The 27,226-nt window shown below is 45.7% G+C and overlaps 1 protein-coding gene across 1 annotated transcript in view; it reads right to left on the bottom strand.

Annotated features, from left to right (window-relative positions):
- Window positions 1–5,354: 5,354 nt before the first annotated feature.
- Window positions 5,355–27,226, bottom strand: part of LOC133755618 (centrosomal protein of 89 kDa-like) — a gene marked incomplete at both ends in the record, with an annotated part of 31,643 nt that continues 9,771 nt past the window's right edge. Inside the window, 7 exons of the mRNA XM_062185693.1 lie at window positions 5,355–5,535; window positions 9,946–10,061; window positions 14,435–14,559; window positions 18,231–18,314; window positions 18,477–18,527; window positions 20,750–20,892; window positions 23,390–23,608. Of these exons, the coding sequence (XP_062041677.1) occupies window positions 5,355–5,535; window positions 9,946–10,061; window positions 14,435–14,559; window positions 18,231–18,314; window positions 18,477–18,527; window positions 20,750–20,892; window positions 23,390–23,608 (919 nt within the window). The remainder of the gene's footprint in view (window positions 5,536–9,945; window positions 10,062–14,434; window positions 14,560–18,230; window positions 18,315–18,476; window positions 18,528–20,749; window positions 20,893–23,389; window positions 23,609–27,226) is intronic.

The raw sequence follows: 27,226 nt of genomic DNA, 5'->3' as shown, positions 1-27,226 counted from the left end.
GACAGACCCTCCTTTGCTGGTGGTAACCTAACCCTCTTTCTCTGCCAGTTTTTGCTTGTATCTTTGTAGATGTACTTATTTACATCCTATACCTTTCAGAAAACAAATCTAAGACAGCTCAAGTTTTTAGATGGTTTTAACTGCCAGGGGAAAAAATCCCGCTGCCAAAACAAACTTCATTTCAAAATAATGTCAATATATGCACATGTTTTTACATATATTTTAAAGTTTTTAAATTATATTTGTTTCCATTTTGTTTGAAAGGTAGAGAGACAAAGAGATGCTCCATTTGCTGATTTGCTCTACAAGTGCCCTACAATAGCCAGAACTGGGCCAGGTTAAATCAAGGAGCCAGGGACTCCTTCTAGTCTCCCATGTGAGTGGCAGGGAACCCAAGTATTTGAACTCACCTACTGTCTCCTCCCAGGGTATGCACGGGCAAAGAGCTAGATCAGAAGTAGAGGAGGTGGGACTCAAACCAGGCACCCCGACATGGGGTGAAGGCATTCCAAGCAGCGTCTTAACCACTGCACCAAATACCTAATCTTATAAATACATGGAAACAAAGGAGACGCTTGTTTCATTGAACACCAGCTTGGGTGTCGTCAAATTTGCATAGATGGGATTAGGACTGAGTCAGACTGGGTTAAGTTGCTGTATGCTGTGCCAGCCTCTCCTATTGGAGTGCTGGTTCGAGTCCTGGCTGCTCTGTTTCTGATATGGCTCTCTGCTAATATGCCTGGGAAAGCAGTGAAAGATGGTCCAAGTACTCGGGGCCCTGCCACCCATATGGAGTACCAGGCTCTTGGCTAAAGCCTGGCCCAGCTCCAGCCATTGCAACTACTTGGGGAGTAAACCAATGGATGGAAGATCTTTCTCTGTGTCTCTCCCTTTCTCTGTCACTCTGCCTTTCAAATAAATAAATAAATCTTTAAAAATAATTTTTGCATGGATGGCACAGGAGCTGCATACTTGTCAGACATAGCAGCAATTCATACTGATAAATTATTATGGTAGTTAATCAACGTAACTCCAAAGCATGTAAAATTCAGACTTCAGGACTGCCTGAAGTTAAGACCCCATTAAAATGCCCACATCCCCATCAGAGTGCCTGGGTCCAGCGCCTGACTCTGGCTGCTGTTTCTACCTTACTGCTAATGGTCACCGTGGGAGGCAGCAGGTGAGGGCTCCAGCACTGGGTTCCCGGCACCCACATGGAAGACCCTGGCTTCTAGCTTTGGTCTCCAGTCAACATTTGTGGAGTGAACCAACAGATTGGAACTCGGTTTCTCTCTCTCAACACACACTCTCTCTCACTCTCTGAATCCAGAATTCAAGACAGGAGTTGTGGCACAATGGGTTAAGTTACCGCTTAGAACACCCAAATCCCATACTGGAGTGCCTGGTCTGAGTCCTGCATCCAGTTCCAACCCAGCTTCCTCATAATGTGCACCCTGGGAGGTAATAGATATGAGTTTAAGTACTTGAGTGCCTGCTACCTATATGGCAGACCCGCATGGAGTTCTTGGCTACTGGCTTTGGCCTGGCCCCGTCCTAGTTGTAGTGGTCACTGGAGCACTTTGATATGGGTCCCTGGATTTCTTCTTCTTTTATTTATTTATTTATTTATTTTATTTTATTTATTTATTTTTTTTGACAGGCAGAGTGGACAGTGAGAGAGAGAGACAGAGAGAAGGGTCTTCCTTTGCCGTTGGTTTACCCTCCAATGGCCGCCGCAGCTGGCATGCTGCGGCCGGCGCACCGCGCTGAACCGAAGGCAGGAGCCAGGTGCTTCTCCTGGTCTCCCATGGGGTGCAGAGCTCAAGAATGGGCCACCCTGCACTGCACTCCCTAGCCACAGCAGAGAGCTGGCCTGGAAGAGGGGCAACCGGGACAGAATCCAGCACCCCAACCGGGACTAGAACCTGGTGTTCCAGCGCCGCAGGCAGAGGATTAGCCTAGTGAGCCGCGGCGCTGGCCTTCTTCTTTTATTTTTTTAAGGTTTATTTATTTATTTGAAAGGCAGAGTTATGGAGAGGCAGAGAGTGCGAGACAGAGACAGAGACAGAGACAGGTCTTCTATCTGCTGGCTCACTGCTCAAATGGCTGCAGCAGCCAGAGCTGGGCCAATCTCAAGCCAGGAGCCTAGAGCTTCTTCCTGGTCTTCCACATGTGAACAGTGGTCCAAGTACTTGGACCATCTTCTTCTGCTTTCCCAGGCGCATTAGCAGGGAGGTGGATCAGAACTGGAGCAGTCGGGACTTGAACTGGCACCCATATGGGAAGCCAGCACTGTAGGTGGCAGCTTTACCCGCTACATCACAGAGCCGGCCCCTTTGGGTTGGTTTTTAATCATTATTTTCTCTATATGAGTTTACAAATTATAGTAGTCTCCCTTATCCAGTTTTGCTCTCTGAGGTCTCACTTACCCATGGTCAATTACCAAATGGAAAATTCTAAAAATAAACAATTCCAGGGTAGGTGTTTAGCTGGTGTTTGAGTCAGGGCACTCATGTCCCACATCAGACAGTGCCAGGTTTCAATGCCCACCTCTGTTTCCTGATTCCAGCTCCCTCCTAAGACCTTGGGAGGCAGAGGGGACAGCTCAAATGACTGAGTGCCTGCCACCCATGTGGGAGACCTGAAAGCACTCCTGGCTTCTGGCTTTGGCCAAGTTCAGCCCTGGACACTGCAGGCATTCGAGAGGGTAAGCCAATGATGGGAGCTCTTTTTTTTTTTTTTTAAGGATGTATTTACTTATTTGAAAATCAGAGTTACAGAGAGAGAGAACTTCCATCTGCTGGTTTACTTCTCAAATGGCCACAATGGCCAGAATAGGGCCAGTCTAAGTCAGGAGCCAGGAGCTTCTTCTGGATCTCCCACGTGGGTGCAGGGGCCCAAGCACACTTGGGCCATCCTCTGCTGCTTTCCCAGGCACATTAGCAGGGAGCTGGATCAAAAGTAGAGCAGCCGGGACACAAACTGGCTCCCAAATGGGATGCTGTCACTGCAGACAGTAGCTCAACCTGCTGCGTCACAGTGCTGGCCCTGGGAGCTCTCTTTATCTCCATATTTTTTTTCAAAAAATAAACAAACAATAGTTTTAAATAACTTTTATTACAGCGTGTTATAATTGTTCTATTTTATTACTATTATTGTTAAATGCGCACAATGGTTAGGGCTAGGCCAGCCTGAAGCTGGAAGCTAGGAAGACAATCCAGGCCTTCCGTGTGTGGGCAGGACCCTAACTACTTGAGCCATCACCACTGCCTCCCAGGTTCTGCCCTGGCAGGAAGCTGGAGCAAGGAGCAAGGGGCTGGGACTAGTGCTGGGATTCAAACCAAGCACTCTGCTAGGGGGCGCTCTAGGCCCAACGCCTGCCTCTTGAAAGTCTCTTCTCTGGTGATAAAGTCTTAGGTGTTTTGTTTGCTTTCCAGCGCTCTTGAGGCTAACACTCAGTATCTGCAGTATCCCCTGTCGACTGCTGCACAGCCTGTTGTACGGCAGCCCTTTGCGGGAATGTACTTCCTGCAGTCTCACTCGGATGTGCCTGGCGGTGACTTCCCTGCGTGGTGCCTGCTGGGCCAGCACTGTCCCTGTACTGCTGTTTGTCTTCAGCTAGGGAGATTCTCAGCCTCACATCTCTGGCTAGTCCTTCTGATTCACAGGCCCTACAACACTCACCGCCTCTGACCTATGGACCATTCCAAACCATTCTGTGGTTATTTGCTTCTGGCCTTTTTTAGCTCACAAATTCACACCTCATCTATAGCCTATGGTTAAGCCCATTTATTCTGAATTTTGGTTATTGCATTTTTCAGTTCTAAAAACTATGTATTGAAGTGATTTCCCTCTGCCAAAAAGAATCTCATGTGACATATTCAATGGCTGCATTTTATACCATTCTATGGCTATATCCTTCCATTTAACCCGTTGTTACTGGATGTCGACGAGTGTTCTTCAAAATGTTCACAGAAATGCACATCATGAAAAAACTGCATATGGATTTTTTAAAAGATTTGTTATTTAAAAGGTTTTGTGTGTGTTTATGTGTGTGTATGTGTGTGAGGGAGGGAGGGAGGGAGAGGAAGATAGAGGGAGAGAGGGGCCGGCGCCGTGGCTCACTTGGTTAATCCTCCGCCTGCGGTGCCGGCATCCCATATGGGCGCCGGGTTCTAGTCCCGGTTGCTCCTCTTCCAGTCCAGCTCTCTGCTGTGGCCTGGGAGGGCAGTGGAAGATGGCCCAAGTGCTTGGGCTCCTGCACCTGCATGGGAGACCAGGAGGAAGCACCTGGCTCCTGGCTTCGGATTGGCACAGCGCCAGCTGTAGCAGCCATTTAGGGAGTGAACCAATGGAAGGAAGACCTTTCTCTCTGTCTCTCTCTCACTGTCTGTAACTCTACCTGTCAAATAAAAAAAAAAAAAAAAGAAAAAGAAAAAGAGGGAGAGAAGAGAGAGAGAGAGAGAGAGCAATTGACAGAGAAAGGTAGAGCTTATCCATCATCTGGTTCACTCCCCAAATGGCCACCAAGAACTCCATCTGGATCTTCCACCTGGGTATCAGGAGCCCAAGCACTTGGGCGCTGCTTTCCCAGATGCATTATCAGGGAGTTGGATGTGAAGTGGAGCAACTAGGACTCAAAACAGCACTCTGATATGGGATGCCAACGTTGTAGACAGCTTTGCCACATTGCTGGCCCCTGCACATGGATTTAAAATTGTTCATACCAAAATAAACTTAGTTTTAATTCCATTTTCCCATGAACTTTTTTTTTAAGGGCTCTTGTTGTTTTCTAGGTCTACCACCTTATTTATTTATTTATTCTTATTTTAATTTCTGTTGAAATGCAGAGAGACAGAAGGAGAGAGATCTTCCATGTGCTGGTTTACTCCTTAAATGCCTGCAACAGCCAGGGCTAGCCAGGCTGAAGCCAAGGGTCTAAAACTCAACCCAGGGCTGCCTCCCAGGGTCTGCATTAAGAGGAAGCTGATTGTAAACACAATTGCCAGGACCTGAACCAGGTACTCTGACATGGAATGTGGGTGTCTCACGTGGCGACTTAACCACTGTGTCAAACACCTACCCTAAGTTTCACTACTTTAAATTATTTTTGATTCTAAAACTAATAAAGGCAGAGACAGCAGGAGAGAAAAACACACATACCAAGAGCAGACTGAAGCTCTCTAGGACATCCAGGTTCTCCATTAATAAAATAGTACCATTCTCACCCACGGACACCAGTGCTGGGATAGGTTTTTAAAAAATTCAGAAAAAGACCAAGCAACCTCTCTCCACTCTGCTTATAACAATACACACAGTAACTCATTAATACAGGCAGAGACTTAAATCCTTACCTCTTTAATTTATTTACAATCAGTGTATGAACTCCTGCATCAATTGTGCCATCCAGGTGTGTTTTGAGTTCCTGGCATTGAGCTTGTAAAATCTCCACCTGCTCCTTGCTGGCACAGAGCTCCTTTTCCTGGGTCTGTGTTGTAGCTTCCAGCAGCGTCAGCTTTTCATTCAGCTTAGAGACTGAAAAGCAAAGAGAAGGATGCAGACTTGCATGGAAGGGCTAGTAATATACATATACCAATGCAACTCGGCTTATCAAATGTCCTCTTTAAGACTCTTGCAGAGTCATCCATTAATGCTAAGAGCCTGGCTCATGGAAATGACTGTGTTTATATTAAGCATTCACTAAATACAGTCATGGGTTCTACATCCAGGAACTCGACTGACCAGAGATCAAAAATATTTGGAAAAAGAAATTATGCCTCTAATGAACATGCACAGTTTTATTTTTATTTATTTTGTTTATTTGAATGGCAGAGAGATAGTGAGAAAAACAAAGATCTCCTATCCACTGGCTCACTTCTCAAATGCCTACAGCAGCCAGGGATGGGCAAGGTCAAAGCCGGGAGCTGGAAAACCAACCCAGGTCTCCTAAATGGACAATAGGGACTCAGTCACTTTGCCTGCTGCCTCCCCTGCACACCAACTGGAAGCTGGAATCAAGATCAGACCCAGGACTCAAACCTAGACACTCTGATATGGGATGTGGGCATTGCAAGAAGCATCTTAACTGCTATACCAAATACCCATCCTACAGATTTTTCTTGTCATTATTCCCTTTAAAAATACAGTATAACAACTATTTACACAGTCTTCATATTTCATTGGGTACTATAAGTAACCTAGAGATGATTTAAGGTATGGGGAGGATGTATGTAGGTTCTATGCAAATCCAATACCAGTTCATACAAGAGACAGGAGCATCTGAGGATCTTGGTTTCCATTGAGGGTGGCGGGGAGGAAGGGGGAAGTTGTTATGGAATCAGTCCCTAAGCACACTGAGTACATTTTTATACTAGGGCTCACTACAATATTTTTAAGATATGATTCCAGTCTCCAAAGAACTGACTTTCCGAAGACTGATGCCCTAAACCACATACAGATGCGCAAGCACGTATCACGATACCACTAAAACTGCAAGATTTTCAAGGTTTTCAAGGACATAACACATGGCCAAACTCTGAACCAAATTTATTCTTCTTCTGTTTTTCATGTCTCATGTCCTGTATTTAAAGGAAGACATGCAGTGGGCATTTGGTACAGTGGTTAAGTTGCCACCTGGGACACCCACAACCCCATATCAAAGTGCCTGGGTTCGAGTCTTGGCTCCTCTGCTTCCAGTCCAGCTTCCTGCTAATGTATATCCTGGGGAGACAGATTTTGGCTCAAGTACTTGACTCCCATGTGGGAGACCTGGATGGAACTCCGAGTTCCTAGCACTTGAGGAATGAACCAGAGGACGGAAGAGCTCTCTCCATCTCTCTCTCACATTCATTCAAAATAAAATGAAAAAAGGTAAATCACAAATATTTTCATCCTACATGACAAGGCAGTATGTAATAATAAGACATTCTCTGGGCATGTTGACACTAGCACTTCGGAATGCTACCGCATAAAACTTTACATCTTTCCACTCAATGGAAACATGTAATTGATTAAAATGAGCTGCTGTTTCCAGGGAAAACAACATTGGATTGCTGTTTGAATCACATAAGCCTGTCCCATGCAACTTGAAGAATCATCATGCCCATTCAGATCTGGTATATTTGGGAAAATTAAGTTCAGTATATAAAGTAATTTCCCCATCATCTCTAATCCTGAAAACAAAGACAGGAGGCTCAACAACTTGTCCTCCAGCCCCAAGAACACCAAGTGCTATGGTTTGGATGTGCTTTGTTGCTTGGAGGTTTTTGTGCTGGAAGCTCAGTCCCCAGCGTAGTGGTGTTGGGAGGGAGTTAAATCTTTGAGTGGGACCTGGTGGAAGGTGGTTAGGTCACAAGGGGCGTGTCCTTGGAAGAGATTAATGTAGTTCTCCAGGCCCTGGTTAGTTCCTGCAAGAGTCAGCTGTCAGCTGTCACTGGCTCTCACGTACACATTCCCACCACTGTGATGCCATCAGCCATGGGGTCCCCACCAGAGGCTAAACCAGTGGGACAGCTAATCTGGGACTTTCAGCCTCCAAAACTGAGTTAAATAAACCTCTTTTCTTTCTTTTTATTATTTATTTGACAGGTAGAGTGACAGAAAAAAATAGAGCAAGCCAGCTTCCATCCACTGGATCACTCCCCAAATAAGCCACAACAGCGAGGGCAGGCCAGGTCAAAGCCAGGAGCCTGGAACACCATCTCAAGCCATAGCCTACTGTCTCCCAGGGTGCACATCAGCAGTAAACGGGATCAGAAGCAGAGCAGGGACTTGAACTCTGGCACTGTGGGGTCCTAAGCGGCATTGTCAGTGCTGAGCCAAATGCCCACAGCAGCCTCCTGGGTATAAAGTACCCAGCCTCAGGTATTTTGTTAGAGGAGAGAGCATGGAATAAGAGTAAAGGCAAGTACTCCAAGCTCATGCAGACCTGTGGAGAAGCCGTCTGGAAGAAACTCCTGTGGGACTCTTTCTCTACATGCTCTCATGTTTAAACATGGTGTCATTATCAGAAACAGGTGCAATGCTAGCCTGGTAGCTTCAGCAACAGGAAGTATTGGCTTCACAGTGTGGAAGGGGGAATCATTACACACACAGGTGCAGAAAGGAAAACAGGAAGGAGGGGTTACACTGGCTCATGCAAGGCAGCTGGTAGTTTAGCTTCCTGTCCTACACTATTCTTTACTGGAAAAGAAAACCAGCAAAGCAACAGAAAAATGCTACTACTCTCTCAGGCTCATAAATTTGGGTTTTCATCAGAGCAGAGGAAATGGCTCTTCAAGTGTCCCACTTGGAAGTCCACAGTCACATGCTATGAGGACCCTCTGCAGGGAGGGACGCGCAGGGAAGGTATCTGATGGAGGTCTAATCCCCAGAGACGGAAGCCACAGTGTTCCCACCCGTGAAGGAAGGAAGGAAAGAGCACAGAGCCAGTGTTTAGAGTATAAACTGTTCTAATTATTTACTCATTCCACAAATATTTGGAAAGGGATTCTTGTGTTATTTCAAGAATTTACCTCACATGATTTTTCCCACTTTTCAGGCATTGTTTACTCTAAAACCAGTTCTGTTGAATCTGTCACCTACAACTGATTACAAAAACACACAGACTGATTAGAGACACTGTGCAGTCTAAGAAAGCAACCAATGCATGAAGTGAAATGACCACAAATGTTATAAATAGCTGCATTTCAGTAAAGAATATGTGCAGTGGAGCTGGCGCTGTGGTGTAGTGGTGCTGTGGCTGCTCCACTTCTGATCCAGCTCTCTGCCATAGCCTGGGATAGCAGTGGAAGATGACCCAAGTCCTTGGACCCCTGCACCTGCATGGGAGACCCGGAGGAAGCTCCTGGCTCCTTGCTTCAGATCAGTGCAGCTCTGGCCGTTGCGGCCAACTGGGGAGTAAACCAGCAGATGGAAGACCTCTCTCTCTCTCTCTCTCTCTCTCTCTCTCTCTCTCTCTCTTTCTCTCTCTCTCTCTCTCCTTCTCTTTCTGTGTAACTCTGACTTTCAAATAAATAAATCTTTAAAAAAAATAACATGTGGCCGGCGCCGTGGCTCAACAGGCTAATCCTCCACCTAGCGGCGCCGGCACACCGGGTTCTAGTCCCAGTCGGGGTGCCAGATTCTGTCCCGGTTGCCCCTCTTCCAGGCCAGCTCTCTGCTATGGCCCGGGAGTGCAGAGGAGGATGGCCCAAGTGCTTGGGCCCTGCACCTGCATGGGAGACCAGGAGAAGCACCTGGCTCCTGGCTTCGGATCAGCGCGGTGCGCTGGCCACAGCGCGCCAGCCGCGGCGGCCATTGGAGGGTGAACCAACTGCAAAGGAAGACCTTTCTCTCTGTCTCTCTCTCTCACTGCCCACTCTGCCTGTCAAAAATAAAAATAATAATAATAAAATAAAAAGATTTATTTATTAAAAAAAATGTGAAGGTACTTCATAATAGGCGTCTTCTATGAACTTTCTGAATATCCCTTGTAGGCATGAATTTCAAATATTTTTTGCACAAAAATAAACAACTTTTAATCCTATTTTCTATGAACTTTTGGGAGTACCTCCATATTCTAAAAAACTTGATTGGGGTGGGCACTGTGGTACAGCAGGTGCTACATCCCATATAGGAGCACTTGGTTCAGGTCCCAGCTATTCTGCTTCTGATTCAGCCTTCTGCTAAAGTGCCTGGGGAAGGCAATGGATAATAACTCAAGAACTTAGATCCCTGCCACCCATGTGGGAGACCTGGATGGAGCTGGTATAGCCCCAACTGTTGTGGACATCTGGGAAGTGAACCAGTGAATGGAAGATATCCTCCCACCCCCCCCACCATTCTACCTTTCAAATAAATGAATCAATAAATACATTTTCAAAGAAAAAATAACCAAAACATGGTTTCTCCCATTTCCAGTGAGACAACAGTGACATCACACTATCACCACTGGAAAGACTTTACCTTCTTGGCGATGCTCCTCATGGGTCTCTGTGGCTTTCCTTTGCTGGACCTCCAACTGCTCCAGCAATAGCTTGTTTTCCTCTAAAACCAGTTCTGCTTGAGCCTGAAGCTGGTGCCTATAATTGATTGACAAAATCAAACATTGCCAGTGAGGTACTGAATGACTACAGAAACACTACACATTCAAAAAGAAAGCAACTGATGTGTTGTAGGTAATGAATGGCCATGTTTCCATGTTGAAGACATCATTAGTACAGCAAACCCTGCCATTTAAACTGAATAGGAGAAAGAAATGCAACGAAGTTTGGACTATGGATTGTTTCAGTGACTTTTTCCCAGTTTGAACATACAAAAATAAAGAGAATAATAAACTTCCATGTATGCAATAGCCAGCTTACACCATCAAATAGCCAATCTTGCTTCATCTGTATAAATCTCTAATCCGCCTCCCACTGAATTATTTTGAAGGCCATATGGAATATTTTTAAAGAACTCAGAATGTTCTCATTTTCTTTAAAAATTTTATTTATATGAAAAGCAAAGAGATAGAAAGTGTCAGACAGAGACAGAGAGAGATCTTCCATCTGTTGGTTTACTCCTTAAATGCCATTAATAGCTGTGGCAGGGCCAGGTCAAAGCCAGGAGGCTGGAACTCAATCCTGGTCTCCCACATGCTGGCAGAGTCCCAATACTTGAGCTATCACCACTGTCTCCCAGAGTGTGTGTTAGCAGGAGGCTGGAATTGGAAAGTCGAGTTGAGACTTGAACCCAGGGACGTGGAATCTCAAGTGGCATCTTTAATTGCTATGCTTAATGCCCCCTCCAAATTTCTCATTTTAGTTAAAAAATCCTCATGATGTGTAGTGTATTTGCTGAAAAATGATTATTTTGTTAGAAGGCTTTGAAATGGTTTCTTAAAGCTGCAAATACACCCCAGCTTTAATTCTGCTACAAAAGCAAACCCTTTCTTTGCAGATGGTGCAATCAAAATTTTGGCCCAACTCAACCTTCTGATTGCAAATTCCAATCAGAATGAGCTGAAGGGACCTTAGAAATCATCTAGTTAAATGTTTACCACTCAAAGTACATAGTAAAACAGTAACCTATCTTGATTTTCCACTTTAACTCAAAAGGTCAGGTAGAAGGAGAATAAAAGTGAGGGTCTGGGGCTGGTGTTTTGGTGCAGAGTTAAGCTGCAGCCTGCAATACTAGCATCCCCTGTGAGTGCTGGTTCAAGTCCTGGCTGCTCCACTTCCAACCCAGCTCCATGCTAATGCACCTGGGAAAGCAGCTGGAGATGGCTCAAGTAGTTGGGCCCCATGCCATCAATATGGGAAACCTGGATGGAGTTTCAGGCTCTTGGCTTTGGCCTGGCCCAGCCCCGGCCATCATGGCCATTTGGGGAATGAACTAGAGGATGTGAGATCTCTCTCTGTCTCTCCCTCACTCTGCCTTGCAAATAAATAAATATATCCTTAAAAAAAAAAAAAAAAAAGGAAGGAATATCTAGCAATATATAAGCTACAGCAATGACCTCATGCCGATGGTGGCTGTGCACTGGCTCCTTGGTGCTATGGAGGTGTCCCTACTTGCTATCAGCACCCATGGTCGGGTGGAGGGTGCTGCCATGCTCTCCGGGAGGGGAGCTCAACCAAGCTGTTCACTCCAGCTCCTCATTCCTGCCTCAAACAGTGCTCTCCTTTGCTCTGTTTTACATTCTGAACTTCCTTAGATGACTTTTCCTTCCTCCCTCCCTCCATCCCTATTATCTCTCCCTTTATTCCATTCTTTTTCATCAAAATGTTTAAAATTTATTTGAAAGGCAAAGAGAGATCTTTCACCTGCTGGTTCACTCCCCAAATGCCCACAACAGCCAAGGCTAGACTAAGTTGAAGCCATAAGCTGGGAATTCATCTGGGTCTCACATGTGGGTGGTCGGGATCCAAGTAAACACATCACCTGCTGCCTCCAAAAGTATTCATTAGCAGGAACCTGAAATCAGAAGTGGAGATAGGACTGCAATCCAGGCACTCCAATAAGGGATGTAGGTGTCCCAAGCAACAGCTTACCCACTGAGCCAAATGCCTGCTCCTTATTTATTTGAAAGGCAGAAATATAGAGAGAAGAAGAGAAGGAGGGAGGGGGTAAGGGGAGAGAGGGAGGGGGGGGAGAGAGGGAGAGGGGGGGGAGAGAGGGAGAGGGGGGGAGAGGGTTCCCACATCTGTGCAGGAAGAGGAAGCAGCCAGGAGACTCAGGGGAGGAGCTACTCAGGGGAGGGCTTCACATGGTCACTCCACAGCCCTATGACCCCTTCCCCCCAGCTAGAGGAAAGCAAATTCAAAGTAAGGGGAAGTTCAGCTAGGGAGGATTGGGAAACATAGCAGAGCTGTGGATTGCAAAGTAGGGGATGTCAGGGCCGGTGCTGTGGCACAAGTTAAGTTGCCATCCGCAAAGCCAGCATCTCATACAAGCACCGGTTCAAGTTCCGGCTGCTCTACTTCCAATCTAGCTCCCTGCTAATATACCTGGGAAGATGGTCTAAGTGTTTGAGCCCCTGCCATCCACATGGGAGACCTGGATAGAGTTCTAGGCTCCTGGCTTTGGTCTGCCCCAGCCCCAGCCATTGATGGCATTTGGAGAGTGAACCAGCTGATGGAAGATCTCTTTCTCTCTGTCTGCCCCTGTCTCTAGCTGTGCCTTTCAAATAAATAAATAAACCTTAAAAACAAAACAAAACAAACAAAAAGAAAGTAGGGGATGTAATTCTTACGTTTAAGGAAAAATAAACAGGTTCATCTATAGTTATAAACAAGGTTAAAGAAAGAATCTGAGGTCATAGGGTCTCACAAAGGCTCTTAGAAAAACATGAGAGCCTAGCTGACTGAGCTGCTTCCCAAGGAAGGTTTTGGGGGAAGACATTTTAGGCATCCTGACAGAATCCAAGTTCTACAAAAGTCACAGTGCCACAAGATCCATACCTGTCCAGGCCAGAGTCAAGTGACATACCAGTGACCAGAAAATCAGGGTGCACTGACCTAACAGTGGGAATGCCATTGACTCAACTCCAGATTTCTGGATGTCACATATGGAAAATACTTCATTTTTTCAGTGTGTTAAGACCTTTCTAAAAAACTAAATAAAGAGCAGGCATTTGATACGGCAGTTAAGACACCACTTGGGACAACCACATGGCGTATTTTGGAATGCCTCTCTCCGGTCTCAGCCCTGCTGTGGCTCCTAGCTTCCTGCTGACGCACGCCCTGGGAAGCAACAATGATGGCTCAGGCAGCTGGGTCACCACCACGTGGGAGATCAGGATTGAGTGCTCAGTTCCTGGCTCTGGCCTGCTCCAGTCCTGGCTATTGCAGGATTTGGGTAGTGAACCAGCGGATAAATGCTTTGTCTTTCAAGTACATGAAATTAATTCGTTTTTAAAAAATATATAACATACCTATCACAAGTGAATGAGTTTCATTTTCTTTGTCTAGCATGAATATGGCCTTTAGACTTGCAAAGACATTTATTTCCTCTGGTTCTATGTAATGGGCATTTGTTGCAGCGGTACTGGCTGTGGGGTCACTCACAAAATGGACTGTGGTGATAGCTGGCCTTGAGGAGTTCACCGAGAAGCAGGAGCAGAGGACAGACAGACATAGAGTGGCAGGGTCAGGACCAGGGCTATGTTTTGGGCTACGCTGGCAACAATGGAGCACTGACTCGGCCCCTCCTGAAGGGAGAGCTACAGTCAGGCAGGGCCGAGGGCAGGACGTGGCACAGATAACAGGACAGAAGAAAGGTGACCTATGTCGTCAGGGAACCAGCGGCAGATGGGAGCTGACTGAGCAGGCCTCATCCTGGGCTTTCTGTCTCAAAGCTCTGGGAACCACAGGAGGGGTCTAAGGTTTGGGGTGGGAAAATCACTCTAGGAAAATCCCCAGCTCAGAAAACAGAAATGGAAAGAGTCACAGTGATTTGGGCCGGCGCCGTGGCTCAACAGGCTAATCCTCCGCCTAGCAGCGCCGGCACACCGGGTTCTAGTCCCAGTCGGGGCGCCAGATTCTGTCCCGGTTGCCCCTCTTCCAGGCCAGCTCTCTGCTATGGCCCAGGGAGTGCAGTGGAGGATGGCCCAAGTGCTTGGGCCCTGCACCTGCATGGGAGACCAGGAGAAGCACCTGGCTCCTGCCATCGGATCAGCGCGATGCGCCGGCCGCAGCGCGCCGGCCGCGGCGGCCATTGGAGGGTGAACCAACTACAAAGGAAGACCTTTCTCTCTGTCTCTGTCTCTGTCTCTCTCTCTCTCTCTGTCCACTCTGCCTGTCAAAGAAAAAAAAATTCTAAAATTCATCTTCAAAATATGTTTAGGATGTCATTATACCTTATTCATTTTGCTCTTAAAATAGTCTAACTCACCAAGACCAGACAACGCATTTATGCGTTCAATGATTACATAAAGTTCATTCCTGCTAGCCTTTGTTTTAAATTAACAAACCAGAAACGCAACACCACTTGCCATTCCTCACAGGATACAGGACTGCTCTTATTTAACTCCTGGTGCAGCACTTCATTTTCTTTCACCACTTCTTGGACTCGCACCCTAAACATTCTCATTTCCTCCTGAAACAAAAGTTATGTACATTGTAATACACACAGACACACAACTATAGTTCCTAGTCCTACTGTGTTTTGTGGCTGAAAACATCAATAACCTTTGAACAAAGTCTCATGGCAGCAACAGCCTTAAACTCTGGACCCCAGCACCATGTGCCTGCTCTCAAGGAGAAAACACAGTAACAACCACAGTCACGTACAAAGGAGAAGAATACTGGGTCTCAAATAATTCCTAAGGTGATAGCATTTCTATTACAGCCAAATACTTGAAAATTTTATTTATTTATTTATTTGAAAGGCAGAGTCACAGAGGAAGAAGCAGAAAGAGGGGTATTCCATACACTGGTTCATTCCCCAAATGGCTTCAACAGCCAGGAGCTGGGGGCCTCCTCCAGGTTTCCCACACAGGTACAGGAGCCCAACGACTTGGGCCATCTTCCACTGATTTCCCAGGCCATGCAGAGAGCTGGATTGGCAGTGGAGCAGCAGAGACTCAAACTGGCACCCACTTGGGATGCTGGCACTGCAGGTGATGGCTTTACCCACTACATCACAGCGCTGGCCCCTTGACAATTTGAAAACTTTAAATTTAAGACAGCAGAGTGCCCATAAACACATAAATTTTCCTTTGTTTGGGGTTGGCATTGTGGTACAGTGGGCTAAGCCACTCTTGTAACATGAGCATTTGTGTGCTGGTTCAAGTCTCAGTTGCTCTGCTTCCAATTCAGCTTCCTGCTAATCACCTGGAAAAGCATCGGAAGATGGCCCAGGTGCTTGGGTCCCTGCCACCCACGTGGAAGACCAAGATAGAATTCCAGTCTTTTGGCTTTGGCCTGACACAGTCCTATCCATTGCAGACATTTGGGGGGTAAACCAGTGGACTAAAGATCTCTCATTCTATCTCTCCCATTTCTGTCACTCTGAGTTTCAAATAAATAAAATAAATCTTTGAAAAAAAAAGTTTTTCCTTTGTTTAAGGACATTATGGGGCTGGTGCTGTGGCACAGTGGGCTAAGCCTCTGCCTGTGGCGCCAGAATCCCACAGGGGCACAGGTTTATGTCCTGGCTGCACCTCTTTCGATCCAGCTCTCTGCTATGGCTTGGAAAAGGAGTGGAAGACGGCCCAAGTGCTTGGCCCCTGCACCCATGTGGGAGACCCAGAAGAAGCTCCTGGCTCCTGGCTTCAGATTGATTCAGCTCCAGCTGTTGCAGTCACGTGGGGACTAAACCAGTAGATGAAAGACCTTTCTCTCTGTCTATCCCTCTGTAATTCTACCTCTCAAATAAATAAAATATTAAAAAGGAATTTGGAAGATAAATTGGAGTTCTTTATATAAAAATAAGAACTTTCCATCGCTAATTAAGCTGTTTGGGTGGAAAAGAGATTGGTTGGTGTGGGGGCTGGAGGTTCTTATTTTGTTCCATGGCAACCACAAGAAAGCCTGTTATTTAAAGTCACTACAGTAGATGATAGTGCGAGTGCTTGAGGCCCTGCTGAACATATGGAGACCTAGATGGAGTTCCCAGCTCCAGGTCTCAGCCTGGCCCAACCCCAGCTGTTGTAGCCTTTTGGGGGATAAATCAGTGTATGGGAGATCTTTCTCTATCTGCCTTTCAGATAAATTAAATTAACATTAAACACAACCACAACAAAGTGTGACTGAGACAGAGCCACGCCTATCGTCTGCACACCGTCCACAGCAGCTTCCAAGCTACAATGGCGGAGCTGAGGACTTGTAAACGGAAGCTGAGCAGCTCCCGATGCCTGAAACGTTTATGAACTGTCCCTTTGCAGTGCTGACTTCGACTCCGAAGCAGTACCAAACAGCAATTTTATTACTAGGACTAATTTTTAAGCAGTTAGAAGATTAATTCAGCCTCTTAGAAAATTAAGTGTGGGGCGGTATTGAGGCACAGTGGGTAACTTTTCCTTATAAGTTCTTGCTTTTGTTTTTTTAATTTCAGAGGTCAAGAAATGAGTGTGTGTGTGTAGAGCTGGAATAGGAGTAGGGAGACAGAGAGAGCGCTAACATGCTGATCACTCCCCAGATGCCTGGAATAACCAGGAGAGAGAGAGAGAGAAAAAACAAACAAACAAACAAAAAAGACAGAGAGCTCCCATCTGCTGATCACTCCCCAAATGGGCTGGGCTACAGCTGGGATCAGGAACACAACCTAGTTCTTCCACAGGGGTAGCAGGGAGGTATCACTGCTGCCTCCCAGGGTCTGCTCTGGCAGGAAGCTGGAATCGGGAGGTGGACACAGGAGTCGAACCTAGGTACTCCAGCATGGAATGTGCATGTCTGAACCGCTGGGCCTTAGGACTCTTTCAGCTCAGAATCCTACAGAAACTAATACACATCCCTCCTTGGATCCTTCCAATTCCAACGGTCCCTAAATGAGGAACCCAGAGGAATGCATCACCTAAAGATAGGAGCTATACCTACAACGCCTACACAGGCTTGGTCTCCCGCATAACTGGAATGCGCTCTGCTGCCAGAAGCCATTCCCACCAAGCAGAGGGGAAGGAGGTAGAAGAGAACAAAACCTCACTTCCTGGAGTGAGTGTTTAGCCTAACAGTTACGATGCCTGTGTACCACACTGGAGAAAATTCCTGGCTCCAACTCTGGTTCAATCTTCCTACTAATGCAGATCATGGGAGACAGCAGTGAAGGCTCAAGTAACTGGATTCCTGCTACCCACTGTGGAGACCTGGACTGCATTCCTGGCTCCTGGCTTCAACCACCTGGCCATTGCAGGCATTTGGGGAGTGAACCAGTGGATGGGAGTACTCTATTTCCATCTCTCAAAAAATAAATCAAAACAGCTCACTCCCCAACCACTTCCAACAGTTCAATACCTGGACTTCCCTAGAATCAGCTCTTCTAGAATTAAGAAGCATCTAAGGGGACAAGCATTTATTACAGCGGTTACGATACTCACATCCCATTTCAGAGTAGCTTGTTCAAGTCCTGGGTTTGCTTCTGAGTCCAGCTTCCTGCTAATGGGTACCCTGGGAGGCAGCAGGTGATGGCTCAAGTACCTGAGTCCCTGCCACCCACATGGGAGACCTGAACTGAGTTTCTAGCTTCCCACTCTGTCCTGACCCAGTCCCAGTCATAGGGAGCATTTGGAGAATGAGCCAGGGAATAAGAGTTCTCTCTCGCTCTCATTTCTCTCTAAAAGAGAGAGAGAAAGAAAGAAAGAGAAAGAAAAAAAGGAGGGAGGGAACAGCATCTAAGATTGTCCAAATCATCCCCAACTGATTACCTTCCCCTGCCTGCCCATTATCTCCCTCTTAATGGTGCTGGTTGCAGCTGCACAGTCCCAGAAGAGAAATGTTTCCCATTGCTGCTTCCTCTGCCCTCCAAGGTCCCAGTCCTGCCTGTTCAGGAAACCACAGCCTGCAATGCAGCCCTACTCGGTCCCTCCCTCCCTCCTTCCATGATCCCTACTCACCCTGCCCCTGCTCTGTCAATCACTCCTTCCGTTCCTCCTCTGTTCCCTCCCTCATTTCCTAACACACTCCTTCTTCACTTCCTCCTGACTGTCCTTTAACAAGCCTTTAGAGTATCTACCACATGTTGGGCACACCTAGCTCCAACACATTTCCTCCAAGTTTGCAACCATCTGACTTCTTATAAACCCTGTCTCTCCTGAGATACTGCCAACCTACCTCGAGGGTGGCATTGAGCTCATCCTTCTCTTTCATTCTGTCCTCATAAGCCAACAACAATGGAGACAGGTACTTTATATCCAACTGGAGAGAATGGAACAAAAGGTGATTACTATATTTCTTACACACACAATCAGCAATTTAAAAAAAAAGGCAAGAAAATATATTTATTTTGGAACAGTGTTTAATAGCCATGCATATATAGTCTAGAAAATATGAGGATGAAAGTGAATAATGTTTACTTACCAACCAGGGTGGTATAGGGCCCTTTGATGGGAGGCCTTCAATAGTTAAACTCTAAGAAGGAAGCACACATTGAAGACACATTAAGCTATACCTCCTCTGAAGTATCAGGTCTTACATATTAATCTACAATGGGCATCATCCACCTAAACGGATTAAAAAAACCCTTTTTCTGCAATGTTTGAGAGTAATTTATAAATACAAGGCCCCCTTTCCTCTAAATAGTGTATATTTCCTAAGAACAAAACTTTTCACTTACTTCACCATAGTGTTATCATAAAATCAAGAAACATTGCTCTAACACTGTTTTCTAACCTAGGGGACTATCTTCCAACTCACGTCATGGCACACAGGATTAGGCTGCTGCTCGCGACACCACCATTCCACATTCTGCAGTGCTTGCTACTCTGTGTCTAATACAGCTTCCTAACCAATGTGCCTGGGAAGGTTACAGATGATGGCCCAGGTACTAGGGCCCCACCACCCAGGAGGGAGACCACAATGGAGATCCCGGATCTTGACTTCCATCTGGCCCAGACCTGGCTGTTATGGCCACTTGGAGAGTAAACCAGCAGATGAAGATTTCTCTCTCTTGCTCTCACTTTGCTCTTACTTTCAAGTAAGCAATTTAATAATTGTGGGGAAAAAAAGAATCCACACTGGTTACACTTAGCTGTCCAGTCTTTTTCATCTTTTAAAATCTGAAACACATCTAGTAACATTTTATGGGATGCTGCACTTTTTGAGTATTTGGTGAGTGCCCGGATTTTGTTGTCCTCCTTTAAACGGTGCTGGCTTACTTTTCTCTGTGCAGGCACTTAAGTTACTAGTGGATGGGCTTGATGAATTGGAGGCTTGCTTTCTCCTCTGGTTATGGCGGTCTGGGTGATCTCTGCTGAAAGGCTAGGTTAGCTATACTACTGAAGTGTGGCCCTTCTGGGCTCCTTGCTCAACGGCACAGCATTCAACAAGGGCTCCATGACGTGGCTGGTCTCCCAGTGCCACGGGAGCTCCCAGCTCCCTGTTTGTTTTCTGCCCAGCCTCAGAGTTTCAACCTAAACATGTATAGGTTAGTATTTAACAAACACCTCCAAGCAATCTCCTGTGGGTTTCTACACTTCTCTCTCCCCAGAGCTCCTTTCTGGTAGCCTAGCCCTGCACATTCTAGTCTCCTCAGCCTCTCCAAGTCTATCCCGTGAACCAGCAAGATCGCTGTGCTGTTCGGGTTCATTGCCTCCGAGCAGAAAGCAGAGGTGATCACAGGCCCACCTATGCCCCTGCTCCCAGGAACTGCAGCCCAGGGCTGCCTGCAGCACGAGGCTGACACACTTCCCTACGGTCTGCCTAGTGCTTCAGTTGTTTATAGCAGGAGGGCAAATCTCACAGGCAAGCAATGGCCCTGACAGGATACTTTCTTGTTGAACAAAAACTTTCCAATGCGTTCACCTTAACATCTACCTCATCACTCATGCATTCAGTCAACATTGTAAACTCATTAAGTCCTTGCAGACATTGTGAAACGATCCTTGTTAAGGATTTTATGGACTAATTACAGAGATAAGTCTTCCAACATACATGAACATAAAACACAGGAAAGTGTACAGGGCAGCAAGCTATCAATCTCTTAAGACCAACACAACAAACAACAACAACAACAAACACCCTGCAATAGTTTAAGAGATATCACTTCCAGCTGTAGTGATCAGAGAAGACTCTCAAAGAGAATGTGGCATTTGCACAGGGCAGAAAAGGAGTGCCTGGGGCGGGTGGGCTGTCCCTGGGCCTGCTTGCACAGCACCCCATAGCCCTGCAGAAGGCTCGGACCTGGGAAGTCTGTTCCCTGAGAACAGGGCCTGAGGTTCTGGTTCTCTTGTACTCCTCACAGCATCTGAGCAGCTTGCTCAGCAAGTCTGTGCAATTGAATTCTGCAGTCATTCCCAAAAAGTAAGAACTCATTTGTTTGTTTTCTGAGTTTGTGCACTGACGAGCACCAACTGTAACCTTGAGAACAGGTCTGAGCATGGAGCAGCAGACAGACTTTTCGTCCGTTATACGTTTCTACATCAGCCCACTGTTTCATATGGAGTGTCTACTGGATGTGTTTGGGAAAGGAAGGCAGGCAACGGAATGATCCTCACAAAGACTATGCTTTGGATGCATCTATTTTTTATACCAGACTATAATAAACAAGAATGCCTGAGAGTTGAGAATCAATTCATCAGTAAGGGATAAAAGAAAACCCGAGAAGCTTGGTTTTTCATAATTGGAAACATTACCTCTTCCTTGGACAAATGCCTAAATTTTGTTTGATATCGACTCAGTTCTACATTCAAACGATGGATGGTCATTTTCAACCCGTCGTTTTCATCCACCAATTCTTGAGCTTGTTTCCTTAGATAAAGTAATTCAGGTTCAGCAACTTCCAAAAAAAATTAAGTTAATATTATAAGAAGTTAATGAAAATTTTATATAATTGCTAATCCTTTTAGGCTTGTATTGGCAGTGAAATGTGTGTGGTAAATAAAGTAACTAACATTGAATAGTTAATTGTTTTTAAAGTTTTTACATGTACAATAATGTAAAATAAAATTTTAAATTGAAAAGAAATAGCCATTGTGTCACATGATAGAAAAATGTATGCACTGGGGATCAGCACTGTGGTGTAGCAGATAAAGTAGCCACCTGCAGGGCCGGCATCCCATATGGGTGACGTTTCGAGGCAGGCTACTCCACTTCCGATCCAGCTCTCTGCTATGGCCTGGGAAAGCAGAAGATGGCCCAAGTCCTTGGGCCCCTGCACCCGTGTAGGAGACCCAGAAGAAACTCCTGGTTCCTGGCTTCAGATCAGTTCAGCTCTAGCCATTGCAGCCATTTGGGGAGCAAGCCAAAGGATGGAAGATTTCTCTCTACCTCTGCCTCTCTGTAATTCTGCCTTTAAAATAAATAAATAAATCTTTAAAAAAAAAAAAAAAAGGAGAAGAAAAAAAGAAAGAAAGGAAAAGAAAACAAAAGAAAAATATTTGCCTAGAAAAATCATGTGCTGTGGTGTAGTGGGTAAAGCTGCTGCCTACAGTGCCAGCCAGCATCCTATATGGGCACCGGTTTGAGTCCCGGCTGCTCCACTTCTCATCCAGCTCTCTGCTATGGCCTGGGAAAGCAGTGTAGGATGGCCTGGGTCCTTGGGCCCCTGCACCTGCGTGGGAGACCAGGAGGAAGCTCCTGGCTCCTGGCTCTGGATGGGCACAGCTCCAGCCATTGCTGCCATTTGGGGAGTGAACCAGCGGATGGAAGACCTCTCTCTCTGCCTCTGCCTCTTTGTGACTCTATCTTTCAAATAAATGAGTCTTTAAAAATAATGGAAATTTTAGAACTTATAATCTTCCCAAATAGCATTGTCCTATTAGAAAAAATAATAGTAAACAGATCCCACAGGGTAACAGCACAAATAACAGTAGGTATCTAGAAATAAATGTGCCTAAGACAAGAAAGATGCAGGGTCTACATGAAGAAAACTTAGGTCATAATATTAGTCTTACAGACATATTAAAAAAAATTGGTGAATATTTTATATAAGCTTAGAGTTAAAAAATGATTTAACACCAAGGTATAAAGTAACAAAAGAAAAAATCCTATAGATTTAGTTGTATTATCATTAAACTAATAAAATATTACATATGTTGACAAATGACTAAAATCTTCAGTATATAAAAAGTTCCCACAAATCAATAAGAAAAACCTGAAGTATATAAATTTAAAGGTAGAAAGTTTATGAAAGAGAAAGAAAATGACCTGTAAGGATATGAAAAAAATTCAAACTCATCAATAATAAAAGAAATACAAACTAAAATATAATTTCTTTCTCTTTGTGTCTATCAAATTAGCAAGGAAAATGCTGGTTAATATGTGGTAAAAGAGACACTTTTATATGATGCTCACAGGGATAAAAACTGACATGAGATACATGTAAGACATTATGCTGGGAAGGGCATTTAGAACAGCAGTTAACACGCCACTTGGGATGCCTGCATCTCATATCAGAGTTTCTGGTTCAAGACCTAGGTCCTCTGCTTCCAACCTAGCTTCCTGCTAATATGCACCTGGGAGGCAGGCATGGGTTAAGTTAACATGATGGGTTAAGTATTTGGGTCCCTGCCACTCCTGCCACCCACACGGGAGACCCAGATTGTGTTCTGGAGGCTCCCGGCTTCATCCTGGTTCAGCCCCAGCTTATGGTATGGGCATTTGGCAAGTGAACCAATGGACAGAAGATTTCTCTGTGTGTCTCATTCTCACTTTCCAGTCAAATTATTAAAATAATATATATATTTTTTTTGACAGGGAGAGTGGATAGTGAGAGAGAGAGAGAGACAGAGAGAAAGGTCTTCCTTTTTGCCGTTGGTTCACCCTCCAATGGCCGCTGCGGCCGGCGCATCTCGCTGATCCGAAGCCAGGAGCCAGGTGCTTCTCCTGGTCTCCCATGGGGTGCAGGGCCCAAGCACTTGGGCCATCCTCCACTGCCTTCCCGGGCCATAGCAGAGAGCTGGCCTGGAAGAGGGGCAACCGGGATAGAATCCGGCGCCCCAACCGGGACTAGAACCCAGTGTGCCAGCGCCGCAAAGTGGAGGATTAGCCTGTTAAGCCACGGTGCCGGCCAAAATAATAATTTTTTAAAATGTTTAAAAGGTACTATGCCAAGCATCAAGTTCCAAGAGAAGTATCAGAATTTCTTTAGCTAAACAATAGTAATGACATAGCAGATGAAACCAAACTTCAAAAAGCATAATATTAATGAAAGAATCTTCAGTATCACATATAAAATAACAATATGTACAACGTACAATGTCAACACGGCAAGAATACAAGGAGTGAAGTGTTACGTATTCCTTAGCAATGGAACAACCGCGCGCCTGGCTCACCTCCCTGAGAGGACGCTTTCTCGGCTTCCTGCAGCGCACAGCTGTCGTCTTCCAGCCTCTTGCATTTTAAATGCAGTTCTCTCATCGCTTCTTTCATTACATGCAGTTCAAGGATAAGTTCTTGATTTTTATTGATCAGGAGCAAATTTTCTTCGCTTAATTCCTTGAACTTTTCTCGGGCTTTTTTTTTACATATCTGACATGCTCCACCAGTTATATCTGAGATGGGATGAGAGAAAGCTTTAACATATTAATTGCTACTTATACCTCTCCATCATAATCTCCTAAGGTTTCATTGCACAAACCATGTGAGCATCTACTTCCTACCAGGCCTGGTGCTGTGGTCTTCTGTCCCTGGAAAGCGAATGGCTGCCCAGGAAAAGGCATGTGCATGGCCGCAAGAGAGATGGCAGAAGGGAGCTGAAAGCAAGCCCTGTGCTTTGTGAGACAGCGTGGAGGCTTCATCTGCAGGTCACCAGGAGTCAGAAAGGGTTTGAGGTGACACCTGAAGGTCAATCGAGCACCTAATGCGCCCCACCCCCACCTGAGAAGGAATCCTGAGACTCGCTATCACACATGCAGGATCCCAGAGCGGGGAGGGTGCTGAGGCCGCACTGCCACGGGAGAGGCAAGGTCCTACACAGGTGTGGGCTGGCAGGGAGCTGGGTGGGAGCACGTGCACAGCGTCCCTTTACTACGCTGTAGGAGCTAGCCCCTTGGGCATGCTGCTGTGCTTGCAGACCTTATCAGCCAGCCTTGTGGTGACTGCAACTTTATGGGTGGAAAGTGGGGCCGGTTGGGCTGCCAGGTGGGCAGTGTCCTTCTGAGGGTGAGAGGGAGGTCGGAATGGAAAGGTGAGACTCAATATGGTGTCACTATGGCTTGCTGTCACACAGGCAGAGGTGTGAAAACTGGAACAATGGATCGCAATGAGATCCAACTGAGAGGCTCCAAGGGTCAGCACTAGAGTGGAGACAGAGAGGAAAGGAAGTATGACAGAAGGTCAGCAGAAAAAACCTGACAGGGATCAGGACTAGGTTGGTGTGGGAAGTAAGGGGGGGAGCAATTCAAGAATGACCACTGTCAAGATAAAAATTATAGGAGGGGGCCAGCGCTGTGGCGTAGCGGGTAAAGCCGTGCCTGCAGTGCCGGCATCCCATACGGATGCCAGTTCAAGTCCCAGCTGCTCCACTTCCTGTCCAGCTCTCTGCTGCGGCCTGGGAAAGCAGAAGATGGCCCAAGTCCTTGGGCCCCCGCACTGGCATGGGAAGACCTAGAGGAAGCTCCTGGCAGCTAGCTTCAGATCAGCGCAGCTCCAGCCATTGCAGCCAATTGGGGAGTAATCCAGCGATGGAAGATTTCTCTTTCTGCTTCTTCTCTCTCTTTCAAATAAATAAATAAATCTTTTAAAAAAACTATAGGAGGCCACTGTTTTGGACTAACCCCTATAGTATGAGCAGACTAAACATGAAAGTGGGGTTACTCAACTGAGCAAGCTGTTACCTGACCTCAGGGAGGAGAAAGAGACAATAACCAGATTTCTCAAATAGGCCTGACAATCTCTAATCCTTATGAAAAGCAGCCCGACCTTAACTAATCAGTTAACTTTCCTATTGTTCTGTCTCCCTGGCCCTGCCTTCCAAGGATAGTAACTTGTAATTGTTTCTGCTTTCTTCAGTCCTCTCTGTCCATAAAGCCAAACTTTTCTGCTCAGCTCACTGGAACCCTCATTCTATTTTTTTACACTTGATCTTAGCCAAAAGGCCGAGAAGCGATCTATTTCTTTAGAATGAAGTATTGCCCCATTCTCCAATCATTAATACAGCCAATTAAGATTTTTAGTTGATAATGCACACCATGGGATGCAGTGATGATGGCTTAAGTGATTGGATTCCTGCCAACCATAAGGGAGATCTGGATTGAGTTCCTGACTCCTGGCTGTTGCCCCAGTTCAGCCCTGGCTGGCCCTTGTAGGCATTTGGAGAGTGAACAAAAAGCCTCAGGAAAAGACTCAAGAAAAAAACTGCAGAGGAGGCGCTTCCGGATCTTGTGGATGGGACACGGAGGACTTGCAGGGAGCCCACCGCGTAGAGAGCCGACCAGGACGGACCGAGCGGCAGGAGAGGAGCCAGAGCCACAGATTCTCGCCAGCGCGGGAACCGAGGAGGGTAAGACAGAGACCTCAGAAACCCGAAAAACTGGGGGGAGGGAAAAGAGGCCTCTCCCTTCACTCACCAAGCAAAACAAAGAGCACCGCGATTTTACATATGTAAAGCGCAGCCAAACTCAGTAACTTTAGCGAAACTGGAGAACACATTGAGGGCTAGGTAAACTCTGTGTGTGGTCCCAGGGGTAGATCAAACGAATACTCACAGAGGCCAGATTTCAACTACCCTCAACTCCACTCCCAACTGAGTCAAAAAAAAAAAAAAAGAGAGAGAGAAAGCGAGCCAGCAAGGAGCAAGAGAGTGAGCAATCTGGGACGCTCTTTACACAGCCTTAAACCTGAAGAGTTTACCTGAAGCACAGCTCTCTGGCCACACCCATCACAGCCCCTAAGGCTCCAACAAAGCAGTCAGCTCACTTAGGGGAATAGTATAACGAGAAAAAAAAAAAACACCACAGCAAATAAAAAAAAACCACCATAAATTATCTCCAACATGACAAACAACAAACATAGAAGCCGAGGTAACAAGAGCAACACTATGACGCCCCCTAGTGAACAAGGCACGCCAATGCAAGATTATGAAGAGGAAGAGATAGAGGGAATGCAAGAAGCAGATCTCAAAAAATTGATAAGAACATTAAGAAGTTCTCAAAAACAAATTCTTGAACTACAGAAATCCTTAATGGACAAGATAGAAAATCTCTCCCGTGAAAATGAAATATTAAGGAGGAATCAAAATGAAATGAAACAACTAGTAGAAAAGGAAATTGAGATAGTGAGAAAAAACCACAATGAAATGAAGAACTCAATAGATCAAATGACAAACACATTAGAGAGCCTTAAAAACAGAATGGGCGAAGCAGAAGAGAGAATTTCGGAATTAGAAGACAGAGAACAGGAAAGGAAACAGTCAAATCAAAGAAAAGAAGAAATCAGAAATCTAAAAAATACTGTCAGGAACCTACAGGATACTATTAAAAAACCCAACATTCGGGTTCTAGGAGTTCCTGAAGGCATGGAAAGGGAGAAAGGGTTAGAAGGCCTTTTTAGTGAGATACTAGCAGAAAATTTCCCAGGTTTGGAGAAGGACAGACATCCTAGTACAGGAAGCCCATAGAACCCCTAATAAACATGACCAAAAGAGAACCTCACCACGACATGTTGTAATCAAACTCACCACAGTGAAACACAAAGAAAAGATCCTAAAATGTGCAAGAGAGAAACGTCAGATTACTCTCAGAGGATCTCCAATTAGACTCACAGCTGACTTCTCATCAGAAACCCTACAAGCCAGGAGAGAATGGCGAGATATAGCCCAGGTACTAAGAGAGAAAAACTGCCAGCCCAGAATATTATATCCTGCAAAGCTCTCATTTGTGAATGAAGGTGAAATAAAGACCTTTCACAGCAAACAGAAATTGAAAGAATTTGTCGCCACTCGTCCTGCCCTGCAAAAGATGCTTAAAGATGTGTTGCATACAGAAACACAGAAACACGGTAACCAATATGAAGGAAGGTAAAGGAAGGAAACCTCACAGCAAAAGACCACAAGAATCTCAAACCAGATATTAGAAAATATCTTTGGCAAATGGCAGGGCAAAGTTACTCCTTCTCAATAGTCACATTGAATGTTAATGGCTTGAACTGTCCAGTTAAAAGACACCGATTGG

Source organism: Lepus europaeus, unplaced genomic scaffold (assembly GCF_033115175.1).
Source record: "Lepus europaeus isolate LE1 unplaced genomic scaffold, mLepTim1.pri SCAFFOLD_632, whole genome shotgun sequence".
NCBI lineage: Eukaryota > Metazoa > Chordata > Mammalia > Lagomorpha > Leporidae > Lepus > Lepus europaeus.
Note: the sequence above shows the minus strand (reverse complement) of the source record. Positions and strands in the feature narration are given on the sequence as shown.